This window comes from Pelecanus crispus, chromosome 1 (assembly GCF_030463565.1).
Source record: "Pelecanus crispus isolate bPelCri1 chromosome 1, bPelCri1.pri, whole genome shotgun sequence".
NCBI lineage: Eukaryota > Metazoa > Chordata > Aves > Pelecaniformes > Pelecanidae > Pelecanus > Pelecanus crispus.
This window is the reverse complement of record NC_134643.1, coordinates 80,801,202-80,818,045: the sequence shown is the minus strand read 5'-3', so window position 1 is coordinate 80,818,045 and position 16,844 is coordinate 80,801,202. Positions and strand designations below refer to the sequence as shown.

The following is a 16,844-nucleotide window of genomic DNA, read 5'->3' as shown; positions in this document are numbered from 1 at the left end:
TTGCAAGTATGCTTCAAAGTTAGTGAAAGCAAACTGATGTTGAAGTCAGGCTTATAATGGAAAAGCTATTTTAAACATTGGTTTAAGCACTGCAGAAGCATATGATTAGCTTTTCATTGGTTTGAGATGGAAGCGACAAGACCTGAGGTTCCCTAGGGAAAAAAGGCAGTGTCCACATATAATAAATTAAACAGCGGATGGGGCACCCAGACAACATTTTGGGAGTCAGGCCAGTTCAAGGACTGTTCCCAAAAGACAGTTTTCAAATGTGGCCTCCCAGTTTTGGAGGCTAAGACAGCTTACTAGTACAGACATAGCCTGACCAAGGCACTTGGCTTCAGGGCCACAGAAAAGTCCAGGAAGAGTTTAGTTTAATATCACAGATGTTGCCTAAAGCATTTTTAATGACAGACTCTACATGCACAATTGCATTTTTTTCAGTTAAGTACAACTCTTATGCAAAAACTAAAATATTTATATAATCAAGGAGAAATCGGTACAATTTTTGACCATTTCTAGTAAGAAAAGAAACTGGTTTATGAATTTAAGCTGGAATTTCTTTTCCCATGGCAAGCATATGTTATGAATAAATGTATACACACAATATGCATATACCCACGCTTTTTAAAAACTATTCTTGTCATTGCTCTCCATTTATTCAGCTATTACGACTTATATTTTGCGCTTGTTAAACGATTCATGTTTCCCACCAGTGATACTCAACTTATCACACATCAAGTTTATGTGAGAGAAGGATAAAAAGTCAGTGTCAAGCAGGGCAAGTTACACAGTAATATTCTCAATACTGCTGTCCCAGCACCTTCAAGTTGGACAGAGACCTCCTTCTGCTAGGCGCAAACAAATGTTTTTTTCCAAGAACTGAAACCACAGAATACTTGGAAAGTAACCACACAGGATTAAAAAAAAGCAGGGGGAGAGGGGAAGGGCAGAAAAAAGAGAGCAATGGAGAGAGAAGGGGGCGGGGGAAGATGGAATTGTCTCAGTATGTGTCCTCTTCCTGCCAAGCTGATACCTTTTCCAGAAGTAGTCAATTAAGTTTTTTAACATAACTTAGACTAAGCAGTTGGGAGTGTGTGTGGGAAAGCTGTGCTTCTTGGACAGATAAGAAGAGATTGCTGTGTGGTTGTTTTTTTTTTTTAATGCATCCAACTATCACCTCCTCATAAAGTGATTTTTAATACCTTCCCATAACACCTCTCAACATACATTTAAAATTCTTGTGCCCATTTAAACAAACAAACAAAGTCAAGTACAGCATTGTGTAACATTATCATATAAAAGCATTTAAAAATCAGTATTTTTTTCACTTTGATAGTAAATTAGTTGTGACAGCCGTTCTCAAGAGTTTCTACAAATGAAACTATTCAGGTTAGTTTTGTTTTAACAATAAAATGCTTCTGACTACACATGTATTGGGTAACACAATTTCAACATACCACTGTGGTCCCTTGGCAAGCTAGATGTGACTTTTCAATATCCTTTTAAGATATTAAGAAAATATGTTAATTACACTTCTGAAACTAAGCATGATTAATCAGTGATTAACTAATCAGTGATTAGTGAATCAGAATCAGTGATTAACTAATTCTATGTTTGAGTAAAACGTATTAAATTTCTTAAGCTTTTAGTTTTCTGGCTAGTTGTCTTAAAAAAACAAAACAGAACAAAACTCGCCCCCAAATCAGCTGAAAACATTAAAACTTTATCTATATGAGAGGGATCAAGAACTGAGACTAATATAACCTGGCAGTGCCTGCTCACAGTACAGTGACCTAACACAGCACAAATAAGGTCACTGCAAGTTATGGTGCAAGTTGCTTTCTGTATTCCCAAAGGCGTTGTTAGATCTTCAAGCAGCTTGTTGAAAGTAAGAGGAAAAATAGAACACCAGATTATTTGAAAAGACCTCTACCCTTAGATGGCCTAAACCTCCCTGCTGCACCACATGGTGTGGCAAGTAGCCAGCAACTCTTGGATACTTCATAAAGAAGAAATAAAATAAGGCCATGCAGGACTGCATCAGAGGTTCCCAAAGTGCAACCCACAAACCATCTCTGACCCATAAAAGCCTTCCTATTTAGCTTGCAAATGGACTTCATTGTGGCCATCCTCAACAGAACCAGTTCATTAAGTCTGAAGCAATAACAGATTTCTTCCAAGTGGACTGGAGTTGGGGCAAGTGTCTGGGTGCTCAGGAGACAGGAGCCCTCTGTCACTAAGAGCCCAGCAAGCTCTGCAACTTGATGCTGTGGATGCTAGCGGGCCTCAGGAGTGTCGCCTTCTCAGAGCCATCCAAGGTCCACCAAAGAGCCCCAAATCATGGGGAAATGGGGAAGAGTCAGTAACAAAAGCCCTCGCTTGCAGGGAGGATCACTACACATTTCAGACAGCTCCCCTGCGCTGAGCCAATCACACACACGCCACAGCTCTCCATGATCAGAACTTGATGCTCCAGGGCCCAAACAGAGATCAGGAATACCTGTCTTACAAGTAGCCAAATGCATTTTCAAAGAACTAGTATTTGGGACCTTAATGATGTATTAGTTATCAAATTATCATCAGTTATTGAAGTTTAACACCCACCCCACCCCCCAAGATTTACTTACTTTAGTACTACTAGGAAGAAAAAGCATTTACTCCATTTTTACCCCAATTTTAAGGGGGGGGGGGGGGGGGGGGGAGATGCCGCTTCCCACCTATAAATTAAATAAATATTTTAATTTTTTATTCCTATTTGAATAAAATATAATTCACAACCCAAATAAATTATAGAAGTGATCCTTAGTAAGAACATAATAAAACATCCAAACATGTGACAACTTGACCATTTTTTAAATTTTGAGATCTTTAACAATATGGTAGATTTATTTCTATCTCAAAGTACCATATTCTTTGTCATCCTCAAATTAAAAGCAAAACTGGGCTGCTGTCTTACAGATTCTCCTGTGAACTCTGTCACTGTTTTCCCAATATAAAGTAAACTGGGAATGTACACAAGTGCCACTTGGGTAATAGTGGCAATAAAGACTCACCACTTCAGATTCTAGTACTATAATGTTTTTTATCAGTCATACCTCATCTTCTGCATCTGCTGCAGAAGTTAACTTGAGCACAGCTTCACATTTCTCTTGGAAACAGCCAGAAAGGAAGTCAGCATGTCTCATGAACACATCCATTTCTTCACTGGTGACTGGGTTCTTCTCACTTACTGTCGCCATTATCAGCTCTAACAAAGTAACTCTAGAATCAGAAAACAACGTGTTAATCAAATTCACTAAGCCATAGAGAATTATCAGTAGAATAAGCAGATACAGTTGTTAAAAATGATACAAACCACTAACATGCTAGTACCAGAGCTGATTTTTAAAAATTAAGAAGTCTTATGAACACTGACAATCAGTTCCTGTTCGCTGGTTTATTTCTGCACACCATTAATTTAATTCATCATTCAATTAATACAATCTGGCCAGACAGTCAAGTCAATATTTTTCTCAAGTCTATTTCAATTTCTAATTTCTTATGTCCTAACATAACATTACTGTGACTGCATATTCCGTATGTCTAAAATTTCCACCAAAGCAGCTCTTAAAAGCTGTTGTTAAGTTCAGCAAAATAAACACAGACTATTTGACAGCTTCCGTTTGAAAATACCAGCTTTTCACAGCCCTTGCCTTGCACGCGCTCCTTCACTAATTCTCCTCCCCAACCCCAAAGCAATTCTGAGCAGGAACAGGGGAAATAAAAATTGATATGCACACTCGGTTCTTTACAGCTGTTTTATAATTGCCACTAGACAGACTACAGTAAATCCAGGTTAATTACTCATATACCCAGTAAAAGTTATTCAGTGTATTAAACCAGCAAGTAAGTGGATACATAGCGAAGCTGCTCTATAAAATGTACTTGGGTCATTTATTTTAACAGCTTTAATGTCGTTTTATTTCCGATACCCCTTCATGTTAGGGCAGACTGGGAGTATTTTGTGGAAGCAGGACTTTATCATGGCAGAGGCCCTCCTACAGCTTCCCTGTTCAACTCCAGCGCAGAGGAGCCCATGGGTTAGTGAAGTCCCACTGTAATTCTCTCAACCTGAAAGAGCGCTATTTATTGAATGAATTCAAGAGCAGGCTCAGGGTTTTCTTTCACTAAAATATTTGCAATTCAGATGGAAGGACTGACATTTAAACATGTGGAATAGTTCAAATGCTTTTTCTTTTTTTTAAATTTACCAAGCAGGTTGTCACAAGGGGAAGAGAAATGTCTTTTTCTGTGGAAAAAGCACGGTCACTGCTTTATTAACCTCCAAGAACCCACCCCTATTAATCACATAACAGCTACTCAGTTCTTACTAAACTCAACCCTCAATGTCATTAATACAGCTGCATTAAACAATTATCTGAATGAGGACAAAATGCTTTTTCAACACGGTAGCACAGAAATGCGCTCAGCACATTTGGGAAAGGGTGGACTCCAGACAGAAGGCTGTCAAACACTGGTAACCTCTCTCACAGGCTTCACTTATGTATGTGATGGAGCACCGACACAGAACAGTCGTTCTGTTTGTTCTGCAGGTTACAGCTGGGTACCACACGTTTGCCCATCTACAAACTACCAGAGTCCAGTTACCCAATGTCCCTGACTGAATGAAGGCTTTCGGATTTGGCGTACTATACAAAAATCAAGTTAAGTACACAGACATGTCATTCATCCCTAAGACATTTTACATTTTTACATGCCAGTTTTTACCAAGTTTAGAGCCTTTCAAGCATACGCTCAGTAAACAGGCTGCTCACAGACTTTATGATTACAGGAATTATTCCAATACAAGACTATCTCCTGCATAACAGAATTCCAGTCAGCTATTGTTGCACCAATAGTCCAAATAATACACATTTAATGACGACAAGGAATCCTTCTTTAAAGAAGTTAGAGGGTCACCACATACTTGCATAAACTGCATTAGTGAGATTAAATTATTGCCTATAGGGGAATTTTTTGCATTACTCTTCCTCTTGCAATATAATTGGGTGCCCTTTTAGACAACCATAATCCTTTTGGAGAAACAGGAGTGACATTAAAACACCACCTGTGCCTAAGTTCTTTTAAAGTTTTCTGTTCTCTTTAGGCATTCATGTCAAAACCATTTTCCTGAGTTTTCTTCCAGGCACAGTCATTCAGGACATGCCCATCTTTCCCGTGAATTTCAAGCAAGTCTTGCCATTCAGCCAACAATTTCCTGAGAGCAATGCTTTTTGTTCTGGTGCAAGTTCCCTTACACTCCTTTCTTCTATTGTTTCTCTCATTTTTCTTCCAAGACTCACCCCAATTTTTCCAAGTTAGTTCTCCCACACAATGCAATTTGCTCATTTCTTTCAAACGATCTCACAACTGTTTAGCCATTCAGATGACAAAGTTGGTTCCTACATGTTTGCCTATAGCTAAGTACAACAGATATGACAAATGTTAGTACCAGTTTTAGCATGTCTCATCGTGAATTTTTGCAACACTCAGTTCAGTACCTAAAATATAATTTTGTATATTATATTTATGATTATATTTCTATTCGGAAATGATTATGCCATGTCATCTTCATTTTCTTTAGGCACCACTTCGGAAGACTTTTTGTCAATCTCTTGCCTTTTGTTTCTCCTAGCCAAATTTAAACCAGTTCTTCCTGAAGCTGACCAAATTTGCAAGAACTTAGAACAACTACTATAAAGTATTTGCAATCATCAGTAAAACACATTGCTGTCTCCTATGGTCTGCAAATAAACCACAGCATTAAAGTGCAATTTAAGTGCAATTTAAATCTGGAAGCTCATTATTGCAAATTAAAGTGAAGTTCTGCTAAGCCTGTCTAAAAATAGTATTGTAAAATTCTATCAGTTTTATCACCGCCAAACAATTTTTGTATCAAGCGTGCTTGGTTTATAACCTCTTAGCAAGTGCCAGGCACCTGGGACATTCTTTCTCTGTGACTGGGACTTCTTTCCTGAAACACTTCACTGACAGCGATGGTTCTATGAGACAAATTAGATCCTTCCTCAAAATTTTCCAAGTCTTTCATCTTCGAACGATAGTTTTAAGCATCCTATTAAATGAAAATTGGTAGATTTGTGGTGAAGGACTACAGTCCAATGCTACCTTCATCTATCCTGTGTCTGTGAGTATTACCAAGAAAAACCCACCACAACACTGACATTAGCAGCCCTGTAGCTGAACATAAGCAAGAAGCGGTACCACTTACACTACTTGAGCGCCCGTTTCCCTGCTGGTAATTTGATCAATGGCTACATCATTCACTGAGAACAATTCACATGAAATAACACAAAAATCAAAACTAAAGATGCAAGTAGTTGAGCATCTTAAAAACACCTGAAGCTATTCAGTTGCATTTTTGTTGCTGTTAATTAAAGCAAGACCCCTTCATAAAAGTGACAACACAGATGTACTCATTTTGAAGATTTTACAATGTAATTAAGACTATCAAGGCATTAACTCACATTGTCCATGCTCAAGGCTAACCTGGATTAAAGCAAAGCAGGCTTTTTCTAAATACTTCTGCCAAATACTTGCACACATGTGCAGGGAAATCTCAAATCTGGCAAAGAATTCAAGAATCTACAATCTTTTGGCTCAATACCGTAGCCATATGTTTCTGCAATAATCACTTGCAGAGAAACAGCAGGCATTGTCACATCATCATACACTTTTCAAAGCCAGAATACCATTAAAAAAGCTGATCACATTATCACAGTATTTATTTCAGGCCATTTGCAAACTCAGACATGCAACCCCAAAGTGCTTAAACGTGTTTGGAAATGAAAGAGAAAGTTGTCCGGAAGTTAGGAATTTGTCTTTTAATTGGAAATTCAGATTCCAGATCCACTTCTACAACAAGAACTGCTTCATGGCATGCACCATGGCCACAGTATCACAAATGCACTAGATTTCAATTACAGGAAATACTTTGAATAGTGCAAATACTGTGAATAGCGCAAATAACTGCGGTTATGCAATTGCATATACTTTGGTTATCTAAGGCAACTGCCAACTTTAAGAGTCACCACTAACGTATGTATTCGCAAACTTTCTTAGCATATTTAATTTCGTTTCAGTAAATACATTTAAAGTAAGTGTATTTAATGTGCATGATGGAGAATACTGTATATTCATGAGCTCAAGCTGCTTTCCCCAGACACCTCAATACCACATCTGTCCTTTCTTCATTTCTATGACTTAGTCAGCCCTATTGGACACCCAATGCGGCAACTCTTGCGGTGAAGGCTTCTTGTCTCATTTTGAAACAATGAATTCCCTATGCTTTGGTTTATACGGTTACTTTTTTCTCCAGTTAATGACAGTCAAAATGTTTTTATCTGAATTGGATTTGTCTCCTCATATATCTCAAAAGAATGCATTCTTAAATATGCTAACGTTATATAGGAAGATGCCATGGCATGGTTTTCTTCTATAGCTCGGATGCAAAAGGACTACTTCTATACTGCTTACTTCCATATGTTTGACAGCAAATTAAGCAGTATCAAATTCATAATAAACTGTATTGTGATTATGTTTTTCAAAAACTTAACTGAGTTTACTTGATTTGCAGAACTCTTGGGATTGATAATAAATTCAGCGAATATGCTGTGACTAGCCATCCCGCATGTGATCATCCATATGATGCCCACACCAAAAGCCTTTTAGTTAAGGTAGCCAATCACCATCTGTACCACAGTGCATGCAACAAATCCATCTGAGACCTTTCTAGAAACTGATTACATCCATTGCTTTAAGTACAATTGAACAACCTAACCCAGTCCTGGCTGTCCTCAAAGGGATTATGAAAACATACAAACAAACAGTCATTCACTACATCCCCCGCAAGAATTAAATCTAGCTCATTCACATAAAACAGTCTTTCCTGCTAACTGGTTAAGGAGGCCCTACCTCCAGGCACAGTAAGCACACAGCTCATATTTGTTCCCATTTGGTCAGCCTGAATAAAGGAAAATGACAGTATTTCCCTCCTTATCATTCCCATCCCTTGTTTTCCATCCCATACCTATACATTAATGATATTTTATCTATGGTTCTCAACCTATCATATACTCTTTCTTTGCCTGCCATCCCTTTTGTTTCTTTATAATCTCTGATAGCGTGTGTACCCCCATTTGTAGTAATACTGTGGCTTTAGTCACAGCAAAAAACACAGGAAAAAAAAAACATTAAGGGACTGCTTTGTTTACTGCTTTGTCTTTCACCTGCAAAAACTGTAAGGGGAACTTGCAGTTTCCCTGGGCAAATGGGGAACAAAGTAGCCATGCTGAATACATAACCAGATCACAAGATCTTCAAGCAGTTGGAGGAGCTGTAAAATTATAGTACAGGATTTCCCAAAGTTGATTATTCTAACAAAATAATTTTTTATCTTCCCTGATTCTTTATTAAAGCAATTATAAATGAGCATTTGCCTGATTACAGCAATGGCCATTTCCCATCAATTCAGCATACATTTACTCAAACGCTTGAAGGAAAACTAGCTAGTTTCTTCCATGGTGAAGGTTTGTTGAAGCATTTTATATTTTCAATAGTGGACTTAGTAAAAGATTAAGTAATCATGGGCATCTACACATCTATGTTTTTTAGGTTCTGGTAACCAGTATTAGATACACTTCCAACTTTAGTAAAGGCTTCCTTTTAATTTCTTGTAATTACAACAGGAGTATGAACAGCTGAGGATATTTCAAATACAGCTGTAAAACACTGCAGGGTGTGGTGCTCTTACGAAATCAAGACACAGGCATGAAATCTTGTCTTTTTTTTTTTTTTTGAAGTATTTCTTTACCGAGTAATGGCGCCAACCTGGATTCTGCAACCCTACATAAATCACTGCCAGTTGTGGCTAAGCTGTAATGTTAACCAACCAATTTAAAACCATTACTGACATAGAAACATGTATTTAGAGATTTTGTGCCAACTATGAAACCACACAGTTTTTCAATCATGTGAACAGGATACTCTATATGGAATGCTAAATACTAAAAGCCACACTGGTTTTTGGGGTTACCTTTCTTGATTGCTCAGTTTGGCATAGAGGGCTTTTACCAACTCTGGACATTTCAGCAAATGGTCTGTAACAATCAAGAACCTAAAGAAAGAAAGAAAAAGAAAAAAAAGTGTTACTGGTGCTACAAAACCAGCACATTTACTCCAAATGGTGCTGGTTATTTTTACTTGTTGATGACCACGTGGCATGCTTCTGTTCCTATTTGCTAATAGATACAGATTGTCACAAAATAAATGCACATTGTTCTGCAGTATTTTTCCTAATACAGCAATGGCCATTTCTCATCAATTCAGTGCACTTTTACTCACATGCCTGAAGGAAAGCTGGTTAGAGTCTTTTGCCAGTTATACAAAAGGCACACCACAATTCAAATAATAAAACACTCATCCAATTGTTTAAGTATCTCAGCAAAAAGCCTAAGTTCAAACTTCGAAACTATTATGCTACTCATCATAATACTGTTTTTAGCCCACCAAACAGTCCAAAAAGTGCCCAAATAAATTCTCTTTTAAAGAAATTCTAACAAAGCTTCGAAGCAAATGGAAACTTCTTTGTCAGATGGAAGGCAGCAAAATACTGTCCTCAGCTTACAAAAAAATACCCTCCTTGCGTAATAGGAACCTAAGCTGATAACCAAATCTAACTTCTTGCTCTACAAGTCAGGTAGGTATGGTCAGTCCACCCTTGTGCTAATGCCAATATTTACACTGATCACTTTCCCAAGCACCATTCACAGCAGTCAACAGCAGATGCTAGTCATTTCATGTCAACCCAGACACATACTCTCAACATAATGGGAAAAAACAAAGTATGTAAAAATATTTTTCTCCTCAAATTACATTCCTAGGAGTATTGGCAATGTTATATATGCTGCACAGGTATATGCATACTAAAATATGTATTTTTAAAGCAGCGTGTCCATCTACTGAAATATAAAATAATTACAGGTCAAATCTCAGAGCATCCTCTGAGCTGATGAAGCTACTGAGAAAGAATAGCTAAAATAATATGAAAACCAAGCAATTTCAACAATCCCTCTACCTCCTCCCTACTTTTCACTTTGCTGACCAGCCTTTTATTTTGTATATCTGTAATCCACTACATAGCCAACAGGAAGATCACATAGAAGCCTTGCAGTTGCAACAAAGTATTTTTTGGACAAATATTCAATGACAATTGGGGGAATAGGAGAACAAGAGGTCCAAAAGATTAACAGCTATTCTATTTCTAATGGTAACTGTGGACTTAGCCAGCATCTGGTTCAGTTACTGTAAAATAGACGTTTTTAAAGAGGGGGAGGAAGAAAAGCTATTTTATGCTGTGATGCTGTGCTTTTTTTTTTTTTTACTCTTATTTGTACACACATTCAAGGAAAAAAACAGTATAGGCGTAGGGAATCATCAACTTAAAACTGGCATTCTGAGCAGTGTAGCATTGATTCAAGAGTTTCTCAACACAAATCTGAACCTACAGACTTCCCCAAAGTCAAGAGCACAAATGTGTTCCAACTGAGCAGCACAGACTCAGCCATAACAACTGAATCAAGCTATCAGCAGGGCAAAGGGAACACTTCTACAGTTCCTGAACCAACAATACATGGCATATGAGCCACCCACAGTTAAACCTTCAGAATGGTAACAACTGACTTTATTTTTTTTAAGGATTTGAGTAGAAACAAACGCTTTTATCTGGAGCTGTGAAAGAAAAAAGCATAATAATCAGAGTTGTGCAGAACACAGTACTTAGCCTCATAAAGTACGAATTTCAGCTGATAATGAATAATGGTAGAAGGAGACAATCTGAAGCCTGATTTTTCAATTTTGCAGTTGGGACTATGAATTAAATCTTAATTTTCATGATTAACATTACTTTGAGGAAATCTTGACTATTTGCCTTGTAGTTAAAAAGTGACCAATAATTATCACAGAAAGATCTAATGCTAATAGGTGCACATTAGTGATTACTATTGCAAAGGTCTGTATTTCAGCCATTACTTGGGTCTACACTCTTGTATTTATTCACACACATCTTTCATGCTCTGTGGACTAGACGGCTAACGCTTGAGGAGCTTGCAGTATTTCAGAATAAAGTTTCTGCTTATAAAGGAGCATAAACTTCTGTATATGCTTTTACCCTTTTAATTTCATGATGTGACGTAACACCTCAGAAATTTCTACTTCTATATTTAAGTTTCTCTTTTGCTCATCCACTTCCCACATTACTGTATCATAAAGAATAGAGCAGTAGCATATTGTACAAGAGCATCACCAAGAGATAACAGAAGAATTAGTAGTGGAATAAAGCACTTTCAACTCTTGCTACGATGGCCAGAAATTTTGATGGTAGTTAAGCAAGGATGCAGCAAATTAAATCTAGTATCTTTATTCCTCAGCTCTCCTGTTTTTCATTTGGGGCAGGAGAGAAGAGTAAGAAAAGTAAGACCATCCACAACTCTGAAATAAAAAGACATTCAGTTTTGGGTTACTGACTGAATATGGCATTTCAGATGCACACAAAAGGCTTTGGTAGGAGATTTAAACTCTCTTTGGGGGCCAACAGCAGAACCACTGGGATAAACTGAGGACCACTGTAATTTAGTGAAGGAAATAGTGAAAATTAAAGTTGTTATGCAAGCGTAACACAGTAACAAATGAACAGTGTTAAATATGCCAATTTTCTTGACTTTAAAAATTGTTTGGCTAAAATCCTAAAAAAATCAAGTGCTTACATAGCAGATAAATACAGCAGGAGATGTTCAGTTCAAAGACTTCACAATAGCACAAGGGCTGCATTGTACCAAACTGAACTTGAGAAGCAGCCAAGATAAAATGGTATAAGCCACATTTGTGCTCAGTATATTCCAAATGACCACTAAGATTGCTCCAATCAAAGCCGGGTATAAGCAATCAACTTTATCATCAAATGTCATGCTCCATATTAAGTTGATTTGATCCCATTAGCAAGTTTAGAAAACAGTGTCCTCGGTCTCGGAAAATGAGGTAGAAACCCCCACAAATGTTTTAGAAGAAAGAAGAAAAAGACATGGCTATTCTCTATTTGATCAGCAAACTTCTCTTCCGATCTCAAAATCAAAAGCATTTTCCATCATTCTACAATAATGCTACTCTATCCAAAATATTTAGTAAGAATGAAATAGCTATTTTTACTGTAGTTTAACAAAAAAGTGTAACAAATCATCCAAATTTTGAGGAAAAAAAAAAGATGAAAATTTAGACAGCTAACCTTTCAAAGCCATGTCACCAGTCTTTTTAGATGCTAAAAAAGCAATATGCCTCATGAGGAACTGTTTGGGACTGGAACATGTTTTAGAAGCAGAAGTATTTTTTGTCTTTGCACAAGAATATAAGCATCCTATCAAAACTATTTAAAAAACAATTACAAGTATAAAGCTACTTAATAACAAGTGGAACACATGTGCTGTCAAAAAGACCTCTAGAAACTAGGTAACTCATCCCACTCAACCACCAGCACTTCTCACTCAAAAGAAGAATAAAGAAACACATTTCCACATTTAAGGCTCAACCCCAAGTATCAAGCACCACAATACTCCTCTCCTGAGCTGAATCAAGCACAACAGTGAACATCCTTCCATCTTCAAAAGGCATTACCCATAATGAATGCATCCTCCTTACTGGCCATGATACTGTCCACCAAGTTAACTCGCAGGTCTAGAAAACTGAGTTCAGATTGCCTGTAATATTTCTCTGATTCAGAAGACACTCTCATTCAATTTGATAGCTACATCTGAAAGGCGCTAAAAAGAGGTTTATTTTTACTTACATGCAGAGTTGGAATCATTTTTTTCTGAGGAGCTACAAGAAAAAACTGGAAGATGATTAGCAATATATAATCACTTCCTGCTCCCCCCTTTCCACAAAATATACAAGAAGAAAGAGGTGACAAGATAAATAAACGTGTGAGGCTGGGCTTTGAAAGATTGGGGAAATCTGTGCCAATACACTGCTACTGCAAATAGAAAGTAGAAGCTACTCAGATCTCTACAATTAAGGAAACTTTTCCAATTGTCAGTACTATTTAAAACCACAGTTGAACTTGGAACCTGCAACATAACTCCAACTTTCCTGGAATTAAAAATAAGAATTACTTTCTGGAGAGTAGAAGAAGGGGGTGGGGGACACCCTAAACTGTCAGAGAGAAGAGACAGAGTTGCCAGCCCAAAATGAAAAAAAAAAAAAAAAGATAACATTTTCTGGTTTCTGCACCACATGCATACCAATTAAGCAACAAGCGTTCTACTGAGGAGTTCCATCTTTGCCTTTAAATCTGTGCCCATGGGCGAGACTCCTTGCCACAGGAGCACTAGTTTCTGTCCACACTTCTTCTTTCCATAAGCCAGGACAAAATAACCAAAAGCAAAAAATGGGGAGGGGGAGCCCCACATCCTAATCTTTACAGTCATCATTGAGCTGTGGTTTCAAAAAGAGAAAGTGGATGTTCAGAAAATCTTACTTCTAATGCCAAACAGCTGACCACACTCTTAATATCATTTTTCTGGAAGCCAAAAGGCATATTACGCCTCTTATTTTAAAATGGAGGATTTTTGTTCCTTGCTCTTCAGGAATCAAAAAATACAACCTGTTTTTTCTTTCCATAGTAGCTACACTGCCCCATGCACACACTTGGAAAAACTGATGACACAAGCTATACTCTCATCTCTAATGGAACCACCAAAGTATTTCTAAAATAAACAGCTTTTAGAATACACATTGGTCTCGGTTAGCATAAATTATAATGTAATTTTGTACTACTTTTTCCTAATTATTTTACAAAACACATATGTTTGCAGGTTCAATATTCTAAAATAGATTTCGTGGCATTCTGTGCTGGTTTCTCTTCTAAATACAGTAGCTTCTAAACTGTGTGACACACTTTGCTGCTGTTGATCAATACAAACCCGAAAGGGAGTGGATGTGGATGTGTGGGGAAACACAGAGGAATGACTTTTTAAAACCTCCACAATTTTCCAGAGCCTAAGGCATAGCTCTTTGCATGTTTTAAGAAAAACCTTTTACTAAAAAAAAAAAAGGCAGCGCTTGGCAAGCCTTTTCAGCATACTGCACCTATGATAGGGGATACTGCTTGTGCTTTCTTCTTCCCTTGGAACTGCAAGGGAGTTTGTTACAGAGGACTCTTCAGACCTTGGTAATAATCACATAGAAATAGAGTGAGTAGGAAATACATTTCAGATACTGAACAGTGTATATTCCAGCTTTGTTTCCTAAAGGAAGAATATGTCCAATTCCCAGATAGCATCCTTTGGTAGGCAGCAGCTGTTGAAAGAAAGGAGCACTGGAAAAAGAGTATTAGCTTATGGAGTAAATGTATTTGCTTACGTGTTTAAAACATGTTCAACTTAATATGTCAACACTTCAGAAGAATTAAATCAGCATACCATTACAGAGGTATATTGGAAAGATGGAAGATACACATAAAATAAATTATTGTCTCACAAGGGCTTGAAAACCATGCTCCTCCCTTTGAATAGAAACAGAAGATGGAACATAGGGGTGGAGGAAGCAGAACCAAAAGATGCATACTGCAGAAAGACCTATCACAGTTTAAGAGACAGATCTTCTGCTCTTAGGAAACATAGAAAAGAACTAAGTAATACTAAAAGAAAAAAAAATATCACAAGAGGCTGGAAGCAACAGAACTGAAGTTGAGAGTTTTAAAAGCTTTCCATGGGCAAGGAAGCATTTGAGAGTGAATGCTAATCCCACAACTGTGATCATGACCAGAGCAAGCTGGAAGCAACAGATCATAACCAACCCCTGAAAGGGGGAGCCTGCATTAAAGGACAAGGTCTCAGGACTAAAGATAGGACAGGAACGGTCACTCATGCACCAGGCTGTAGCAGCATGGAAGTTTTTCACCGAAGTAAGAGGGTATTAATTGTTATGCTAATAGCCTACTTAGTAGCTGCATGTTGCAAAGAACAACATGTTTTCTAGAACACAACTGCACAGCAAAGAACCATCAAGGAGATAGGATCATTTAATTAGTGTATGCCATAAATCAAACCAAAGAAAGGAAACTAACTTGTTTCTGCAGAGCCAGTGTCTCTGCAAAGACATACGCTTTGAAGTATATTCTGTAACATCATACTCCTTGAAACTTTCAGAGAGAGCAGGCTCTGGGCAATCTTCACAAGCCCAACTACAGATCCAAACATTCAGGACAAGACAGGTAAGTTTCAACGGCTTTCAGTCCTGAAAACTTCCAGTTTCTTCTTGCTCTAAGATTTTAGCCAAAAGCTACAAAACAAAGGGGTATACAGCCAGTCAGACAATGTTTTGAAGAACCTCAGTTGGAGATACACAATCTGCCTCCTCAGATCATTGCTCTTGGGAGTGAGACCAGCAGCAGCAACCTCGGAAGAGCTCCTAGTATTCAAGATTACAGGATTACTAGCCTGAAACAAGTTCAGGAGCTGTGTTGACTGGAAGTGTAGAGGCAGTTTAAAAATACATTGTCTAATATAGGTTAATTAATACTATTTTAAAATGCCACTCAGCATCTAGTGTTAAAGGCAGCAAAGGTAACAACATTAAAAAAAATAATCTTGGAGCTGTTTAGAGGATGAAGCTTCGAAAAGAGAAAGAGGAAGAACTATCAGTTCTTAAATCAAGAAAGTATTTATTAAATGTGTGAATTACATTCTGCTACTTCACAGATTTCAGAGATAGAAACATTTCTGATGCTTACAAGTAACCGCAAGCTTAATGATATGAGCCTTCAGACCATCTGGTCTGGATAAACAGGTATGATCATACAAGGACTGAATACAAAATTTGACCAGGGCATTCCTTATAGAACTGACTTCCTTCTTAAATTCATTAACTATTTCTTAGCTCATAGCATGCCACAGAAAATACTTAAGAACAAGTGTATCACTCATGAAGCCACAGTGCTGTGATGCACACATTAAGTGTTACCTCCCTTTCTTCCAAGTTCTGAGGCAATTTTTGTTATGTTGTCAATCTACAAACACTTTAAAAAAGTACCAGTGCTTACAGTCTCAAAATCTCACTATGGTGATCTGCAAAATAGCTCTCCTCTGCTTCAAAAACTGGTTAGAAAGTGGATGGCTTGGCTTTCTATCACTGATTAGATTCAGAAGTCACTAAACTGAGGCCTCATCTCCCATAACCAACCCCTCTCAGGAAGCATAGCCAACACTTCAGACATTCCCTCTTCCCCAGTGGGAGATCCTTGTCTTCTACCAAACATTTCATGACTCAAGAAGTAGGCAAATGTGACAGGAAAATTCCAGAAGGCTACGTTCTGCCTGTAAAGATGCTTCCTCTGCTCTCTTTAACTGGGAGAGGGGTTTATGGCAGACAGAAGAGGAATGTCAAAATGTCTGGTACAAACAGCTGCTTCTAAAAAAGGAGCTCTGAGGAACTGCTCAGAATAATCTCAGATTTCTTCTGACAAAGGCTTCTCCCTGTAGAACTGCTGCAAGACTGGAGGGAGAAGCCAAAGGTATCACACTTTGAAAGAGGTTCCTCCTGAATGTTCCCTAAGGACTTTTTCAGCTTGGAGATGGAAAAGTGGACTCTAAACATGAATGTGGGATCACGAACAGAGGAAGAATTGCAAATTTACCAAAAAAAGATTTGAAAGATGTGCTTGCCCTCCTGTGATGGGTGAAGAGTAGAAAACCCAACATGTGCTAGCTGAATGGAGTAGTGAGGACCCCATGGGAGAG

The 16,844-nt window shown here is 37.8% G+C and overlaps 1 protein-coding gene across 1 annotated transcript in view; it reads right to left on the bottom strand.

The window, feature by feature from the left end:
* The window catches only part of ATXN10 (ataxin 10), a 108,050-nt gene that overhangs the window by 53,696 nt on the left and 37,510 nt on the right, over positions 1-16,844 (bottom strand). The window contains exons 7-8 of the mRNA XM_075727012.1: positions 9,092-9,172; positions 3,096-3,261 (exon numbers count right to left, since the gene is read on the bottom strand). Of these exons, the coding sequence (XP_075583127.1) occupies positions 3,096-3,261; positions 9,092-9,172 (247 nt within the window). The remainder of the gene's footprint in view (positions 1-3,095; positions 3,262-9,091; positions 9,173-16,844) is intronic.